At 39.9% G+C, this 8,383-nt stretch overlaps 1 protein-coding gene across 1 annotated transcript; it reads left to right on the top strand.

The window, feature by feature from the left end:
• Positions 1 to 6,082: 6,082 nt before the first annotated feature.
• Positions 6,083 to 7,024, top strand: LOC124092275 (olfactory receptor 7G2-like). The gene has a single exon (XM_046443737.1). It carries the CDS (start codon positions 6,086 to 6,088, stop codon positions 7,022 to 7,024), a length of 939 nt encoding a protein of 312 aa, XP_046299693.1. The 5' UTR covers positions 6,083 to 6,085.
• The last annotated feature ends 1,359 nt before the right edge of the window (positions 7,025 to 8,383 follow it).

Below are 8,383 nucleotides of genomic sequence, written 5' to 3'. Positions count from 1 at the left end.
TGGGTCAGTTGCTTTGGATTTTAGTTTCTAGAGTATGTCACAGTGACAGGGCCCTTGATATCTGAATCTACTGCCCATATATTCTCCAAAAATGATGATATACTGTAATGACCAGGTGCATTTTACCTCTGATTGAATTATTATATCGCTTTTGCCTATCCCTGTGATGTTGGACACATAATTTCAATAATCTAAACATAACATTTTATGTGCTCTCTCACAGAAGCTATGCCTGGAGTAAGGGACTCTAATTTTAGAGATATTTGTTGTGACACATTCTTACAAAAAGGCAAGTTTGAGTCTGGTGCAGTGGTGCCTGCCTGTAGTCCTAGTGGTTTAGGAGGTTGAGGACGGAGGACCACAAGTTCAAAGCCAGCCTCAGCATCTTAGTGAGGCCTTGTCTCAAAATAAAATATAAAAAGGGCTGGGGAGATTGCTCAGTTGTTGAGCACCCCTGATTCAAACTCTAGTACCAAAAAAAAAAAAAATCAAAAGAAGAAAAAGAAGGAGGAGGAAGTGGGATGTAAAGAAAGAAAAAGAAAATGAAAAAAGGAAAAGGCAAGTTCTAGAGGGTGAATAGACTGGGAATATTTTGAAACAGAGCTGCCTTTATATCTACAAAGTTGACTCCAGGTGACTATATGGCTGGGGCCATGTGAGTTGCATTCTAGAGGTAGTTTTACTGCGAGGCAAAGGGGTACCGTTTATATCTTGTGAACAAATATGGAACCATTTTAGTGGCCAAGTATAACTTTCTAAGATCACAATGGCATCCACCATGTCCTGTGCCATGTTGTTTAAAATTGGCGTGATTAGGTGATATCAGTGGTCTTAGATGGTTATGAGGACATTCAAACTCATCTGTAAAGATGCCTTTTGTCCTAATAAGAAAAGCAAAGTCTAACATTAATATGTTGCTCTAACAATAAGGAGACGTCACTTGCATTGCTAGGACTTCTGAGGTGGGGAATGGACCAGAGTGGAGTAGGACTTCCATTGGTTCTCCATGAGCTGGCCTCTTCCTAGGGCTGGTTTCCTCCCAAGTCACCAGGTGAGAGCAACAAATTCAGGTGAAGTGCTTACACATGATGATAGAGAAAGAAAACTGAGTGCTCTTCCTGGGTCAGCTGATAGGTGACTTGACCATGGAGCAGTCAGACTGCATCTCTTAGAGAATTTAACGGTGGCCCTCAGCACAGGCCCAGAGCATTTCCAGCTAGTTTTTTATTTACTTATATAATAACTGGATAATATTGCTTGTTTGAGGGAAGAGGACTTGAAAAGGCTTTCTGGAGTGGGTCTCAAATGCCATCCCATGTTTCAGTGTAAAATAGTCTGACTTATAGTAGAAATAGAGAAGGAGGCTGGTCAACCACAAAGACAGAAATTGGATTGATACAGCCAATGTTTGATCATTTATTCCATATAAAACTATCATTTTCATAAGGTTTCAATGAGTTTTTATCACCTCTGTAGAGATCCCTATATAATTTATTACATAAATGAGCTTCTTTTTGAACTTACCAAAGTTCAAGTTTAATAAATTTATCCCAAGTCTTATCATTAGTATCTCCCTGCTTTTCAGGATCATTCATGTTGAGTAAAGCAGTTTTACTCATTTTTGGTTTTTCAATGAAAATATTTTGCTTAATCATAGTCAAAACATTGAAAACAAAACAAAAAAAATTGAAAATTTCACCATAAAGATTCATTTTTGAAAATTCAAGGTTAGACACAGTTCCAATCTTGCAGATATTCAGAGCAAGAGTTGTATTCTTCTAGATATCCAATTATTAATAGCAATGTGGTGAACAACAACAACAAAATTTGTTAAAGTCTTCTTGTTTTATTAGTGAAATCTGTTAATGTACGTTCAAAGTCCACATTTTAAGCTCTGTATCGTGACATTAAAACTAAGAAGCACATCTGGTGTTGATGAAATACGACTTCTATTCCCAGAAAGGAGTCTGGTTTTCGATTGCTGTAAGAAAACCTGTTCGAGGATTCTCCTCCATGTCTTCTGAAGGAAATAAAAGAATCATCTACTTGGGCAGATGACTGGATATAGCAGAGTGACTGTTCACTTTTGGGTGTTCCCACAGAGCTGTCCTGAGTAGGTGCACCATCTAACCATCCCATTGGGTTTTCCTGGAGTTCCTCATCCTCCCCACAACACTGTCTCTTCTTCAGACAATGCAGTGGCTATACAATGAAATTTCATTAATTTACTTTACTTTCATGACGAGGTTCAGAGTCATTATAATACTATGTAACACTTTTTTCTCTTGTGAAATGTGTTTCCTTTATTTCCACTTAGATTCTCATTCTATTTAAAAGTGAATTCCTAATATTTCTTTATGTAATTGGGATAGTGATCCTTTATCCTTATTTATATTGTGAATTTCTTTTAGACAGGTGTCTCCTTTGCTGATCTGTCACAGTATGTACCACGCTGCCCTCTGGTCCTTGGTTTTAATGAGGTTTGTTTGCCAGCATTTTCCCTCAGGGCCTGTGCGCGGTAATTCTTGATCTTGAAACTCCAACTTTGGCTGAAAAGAGATTTGTAGTCCTGCCCTGTTCTGCCAAGGTTGAAGCCATGTGAAATTTGTTTTTGCTGTGGATGTGCTAAAGAGATGAAAATCACTTTTATTACTGAGCACCTTCTATTAAGGAGTCTATCCTTTGACCATAATGCCAATCCAGCAATAAAGAAGCCGTGGATTTAAGTGATCATGTTTTCTGGGCTCTCTTTCCTGGGCAGCAGGATTGCTGTATCTACCCCTGCACTATTACCTCCTGTCTGCAGGCTTGGGGCTCACTAGTCAGCCAGACTGACTCTCTTGTAACACAGACACCCTAGAAGATTTTTAGTTACAATCACAAATGATTATCTGTTTTCTGTTAATTTGCATTTTTGGGGGGCAGCAACATTGACAACTAGGACCCTTATTTTAAATCTCTGACCTCCACTTATTGCCTATGATGTGTGTATGTGACAACACTGTGATATTCAGAAAATGTGGCTGTGAAATTCTAAAAGGAAGTAAGATATATTTTGAAGAGTCCATTTTGATTGGAAAAACATATTAGAAATGGTTGTTTGTGATAGGCATAAGGTAAAATTTAACCAAGCCACATATTGAATTAGTTTTTTTGAAGTTATATGATATTTTCAATATGTTATCATTGGCATTAGATAGGTAGATTAGATAGATAGATATGATTACATAGATCAATAGATGCATAGATAGATATAGATGATTAGACAGATAGGATAATAATAGTTATACAGGAGGATAGGATTCCCAAATTTATAAATTCTGAGAGAACGTCACCTCTGAATTACCAAAGTGCATATCCAACTTCCTGCTTTACAATCCCGTGTGGATGTCTAATAGACATCACAAATTTAACATTTCCTTAATATTATGATACGAATCTCCCCATATTTTATACATATTCACTTTCCTGTCATAGCTGATGGCAACTCCATATTTCCAGGTACTGACCATTTTCTCTCATTAAGATAACCTGATTCCTCTTTTTCTTTTATAACCTGTGCACAATCATTCATAAAAGGCCCCGCCATTACTAATGATCCAAGCCATCATCCATATAGGTTTATTTAAATGCCATCATGCCTGGACTGTCCTGAGTCTGCCTTCTCATTGGCAGGTCTTCATGCTAACTACCAGACACTCCCTCTTTGTCACCTCTTTACTCTTGTCCCTGTAATTTATTCCCTTTCTCCCCTTCTGAACTCCTTATGCTGTGGATTTTCATGTTGGTGATTCTCTGGATTGTGGTTTGAAAGTTGCTCCTCTGCAAAACTTACATTGAAATGTAGTGCCCACTGTAAATGTGTGAAGATGTGTGACATTTAAGATGTTATTTGGCCACAAAGCTTCTTCCCTCATGAGTGATTTAATGATGACATAAAAATGACTAAGATGTGAGTTGGCTCATCTGATCTTCTTCCACATGAGAAGCAACACCATTCCATCTGCAGGATGAAACACTCAGGGTGCCATCTTGGTTTGGAGACCAGACCCTTAATCAAACACCATGTAGGTTATGGCCATGACTGTGGACTTCCAAGCCTCTAGAACTGTGCACTAATAAATCTCTCTTTTTGACAAATTTCCTATCTGTTGTAGTAATTTATAGCAGCAACAAAGGCTAAGATGATCTTTTTTCAGGATTATTGTCCTTCTTTTAAAAAAATCTTTATTAGTAGAATTTATGTAAATGAGTTTTTTCCTCTTTATTTTAATCTGTGGACTGTTTTTCATTTAGTAGATTACCAGTTACACTCACTAATCACTATTCAGTCTGCCCATCCTAAATTAATTTTAACAAATACTATGCTTCTGATTTTAACACCACCACCAATAAAGTTCTGAAGCCACCAGGATGCTTGTTTCAGTTGCTCTTTGGTGGAATATTCTGAAACTTACAACTGTTCTAGGGCCATATGCATGAGCCCAGACCATGTCTTGAAACTCTTTGTCCACATTTCCTAAATATTGAAGCTCCACGCTTGCCTTTGATGCTGATTTCTCATACTGCTATCAAAAATTCAATGATAATTTCCACCAATGATCTCCTAATGGGAAGAAAGCAGATCCTGAAACCACAACTAGACAATATGGTTATGAAACATAAAAGATTAATCCACACATGTGTGTTGAACCCAGAACTGGTTACATAGAGCAGGAAGACACAGCATTCAGCATGTCAGCAAAGCTGTGAGATGTAGATGAGACAAGGAAGTGGAGAAGAGAAGCATGGACAGCCTGGATTCCCAGGCAAGGGGACCAGCCACCCTGGTCCTGCCCTTCTGTATTGTTGGTCTTTAAGGATTTACACAGCCCCAGGACCCAAATAATGAGTTTTTGTCTAATGAGGATCTTAGGGTATTGCGTCCCCGGGGACACAGAAACTACAAACACTCTGTGACCTCCTCACTTAAGAATCTTTTGTAGTCAGAAAGAAACACCAGAGGATCCTGAAGAGACTATGTCTTTGGCTCAGAGTTCATTGCCCATGCAGTCCTTCTGGCTTTCCTGTGACAGATCCGTGTCATTCCAACATCCAGAAGAAATGACGATCATCCTTCCACAATGATGCAAGCCAGGTGATGCAGTCTCCTAGGCAATGCTTTGTAAACCAGGCAGGTGTTTACACATCATCCTGGAGAACCTGGGAGGGAAATTCATGCAGGAGATCATCATCAATAACACTAGACCCCTGCCTAACACAGTCATCACTGTGACAGGTTTTTTGGGACCTTTTGAAAACTCCTCATTTCTCATTCTGCTAGTCTCCTAGTCTGTCTATATAAGGGAACTACTTTCCTCTTGAGCTCAAATAATCCCATTTCTAAAAAAGATGACTGTATTAAGATGCTCTGTCACTTCCTGGCACCCTTGTGCAGGGCAGGGGAGGCATGGGTCACCTCCACCTTACCTTCTCATCACCTCTACATGCATCTTGGTGCAAAGAGCTTTGGTGCTATTTCTGTTTCCAAGAGGTGACGACTCTATGGAAGGACTACAGACCTAGGCAGATGCAGTAGGTCACCTCTCTTGTGTATTAGTTCTACTTTATAAAACTACAGAATATTTAGTGTAGTGACAACAGCAGAGATACTGTAATAATTTTTAAATTCTGTCATTTGCCCATTTCCAGAGTTAACAAATGCTGATTTTCTGCCATACCTCTTCAAAACTAACTTGGCATAATAAGTGTGTACAGGAAATAAGTTCAAGGTGAGAAAGTACTGAAGGAGAAATAAACACAAAGAGTTCAATATTCATTTGGGTTCAACATACAGAAGCATTTCATACAGCAGCAGTTCTCAGATTTTAGCATCTCTGAGAGATCCTGTTGAATCATATACTATTCATCTTTATCCCAGAAGTTCAAAAATCTGGAGTGGGGTCTGATTATCACTATTGCTAAGATCTTACAAGGATGCGTGTGTCCAGAGCAGCAACGGTGTCACCTGGGAACATATTAGAAATGCTGATGTTCTCATTATATTGTGGTGTTACCCACCTTTTATACTAGATTCATCAAGAGCATGGAATCCAGAAACCACACAGCTGTTCCAGAATTCCTTCTCCTGGGACTGACAGATGACCCAGCCCTGCAGCCCCTCATCTTCAGCCTGTTTCTGTGCATATATCTCGTCACTGTGCTTGGGAACCTGCTCATCATCCTGGCCATCTCCTCTGACCCCCAGTTCCACACCCCCATGTACTTCTTCCTCTCCAACCTGTCCTTCACTGACATCTCTTTAAGCACCATCACGGTCCCCAAGATGCTGGTGAACATCCAGAGACAGAGCAAGACCATCAGCTACACAGGCTGCCTCAGCCAGATTGGCTTTGTCCTGATTTTTGCTGGATTAGAAAACAGTCTCCTTGCTGTAATGGCTTATGACCGCTATGTGGCCATCTGCCATCCACTCAGGTATACGGTCATCATGAAGCCCCACTTTTGTCTCCTGCTGATTGTGTTGTCCTTGTCCATCAGCATTGTGGACGCCCTGCTGCACAGTCTGATGGTGCTGAGGCTGTCCTTCTGCACAGACCTGGAGATCCCCCAGTTTTTTTGTGAACTTGCTCAGGTGTTAAAGGTGGCCTGTTCTAACACCTTCATCAATAATGTCCTGATATATCTTGCAGCTTGCATATTTGGTGGTGTTCCTCTCTCTGGAGTCATTTTCTCTTATACTTATATTGTAATCTCTGTCTTAAAACTTCCATCATCAGAAGGAAAGTATAAAGCCTTTTCCACCTGTGGGTCTCATCTGTCTGTTGTCTCCTTGTTCTATGGGACATTGTTGGGTGTGTACATTAGCTCTTTAGTTACTGACTCCTCCAGGAAAACTGTAGTGGCTTCTGTGATGTACACTGTGGTCCCTCCAATGCTGAACCCCTTTATCTACAGCCTGAGGAACAGGGACATGAAGGAGGCCTTGAGGAAACTCATTGTTAGAACAGCTTCCCTTCATTGATATGTCATTTGATTTCAATTATGCTCTCTAAAATAAATCAACGTGATGGGATCCATGGTGAGTGAGAGAATCTGATCTTTAATTTACCACATTTTTATAAAATGTGTTTTAAAAGTTGATTTTTCTTTTTTCATCTCTGTAAAATTTGACAAGTGATTTCAATTCTCTAAACATAAACTTTCTACTCTGGTGCCACATAATCTGAGACTGAAGCAGAGATTCTGTCTTAGCAATTATTCCCTTGAAATCTGTCCGAAGAAGGTAAATTAGAGAAGGTGAATAACAAAAAGAAAACATTCAGACAACACTCTCTCATATAGAGATAACGACGTCTACCTGATCATGTTGTTAGAACCACTGGAATTGTATTCTAGACTAACACTGAGAGGCAAAAGAGTGGCACTCATGCCCCAAAAAGTAAATCCTGAGCCCTGTTACTGAAAAGCCACATCCTTCCCATGCCGCAGTGCCATGCACCACACTCAGTTTCAAAATCTACAAAATTGGCATGATTAGATGATAACAGTGTTCTGACATCATTGGGACATTTTAGAAAATCATCAGTGAATGTGTCCTCAGTCCTACTAAGAAAAAGAAACTCTAGTATTAATACACTCAAACCAGAAGAGCCACCTTTTATTTCAATGGCTTCAGAGGCCTGGGCTGTGCTGGAAGAGAGAATTCTCTTTACTGTCTCCATGTGTTGCCAAATGCTCGGTCCTTGTCCCCAATGCCAATCCATTAACAAGGACACACTTTTGAGAACAAGGAAAAAGAAGGTTTATTGCTTTGGTAGCAAAGGAGAAACACAGGAGACTCCTGTCCCAAAGGCTGTGATTCTGCTCATCAGCAGTAACAGGAAACTTTTATAGAGCTGATTCAGAGAAAATGAGATTAGGAAGGAGAGATCAGGAAGCAGAAGATCAGGGAAAAGATTGAGGAGGAGAAATTTAGGGAAAAGACGCTTGGGAAAAAGAAAAAAAAAAGGTCAGTTTCAAAGCCACAAAGTGAACCCCTGTTACAATTCCCCCCGCTGTCAATTTCTACATTCCATTTTTATGGAAAGTGGGCGAGGACATCTACAAGCTACTTCCTGCTGAGAGGAGGTAAAGTTGGGGGAAGTAACCCAAAGTCCTTGTTCTCTATTAGGTGGGTTTTGGACATTTAAGGGCATTCAGCATCAGAGAAGTCCAGAGGTCCACAGTGGCAGATGGCAGGTGACTGGACAAGGCATACACATAGGACAGGGATCATGCTAAGACAACAATAAAGACAGCAAAGCATTACTTTTTTTGTATAGTTAGAACAAAAACAATTAGCATTTCAGCCAGTCTCTGAAAACCATGGGGACAGTAATTT

The sequence above is a fragment of the Marmota monax genome, unplaced genomic scaffold (genome assembly GCF_021218885.2).
Source record: "Marmota monax isolate L192 unplaced genomic scaffold, Marmota_monax_Labrador192_F-V1.1 WCK01_AAM20220418_F8-fsc00102, whole genome shotgun sequence".
NCBI lineage: Eukaryota > Metazoa > Chordata > Mammalia > Rodentia > Sciuridae > Marmota > Marmota monax.
This window is presented reverse-complemented; position numbering and strand designations above follow the sequence as displayed.

Bases quoted from the DNA above. Each gene is read 5' to 3' on its own strand.
- LOC124092275 (XM_046443737.1), top strand. From the start codon at position 6,086: ATGGAATCCAGAAACCACACAGCTGTTCCAGAATTCCTTCTCCTGGGA.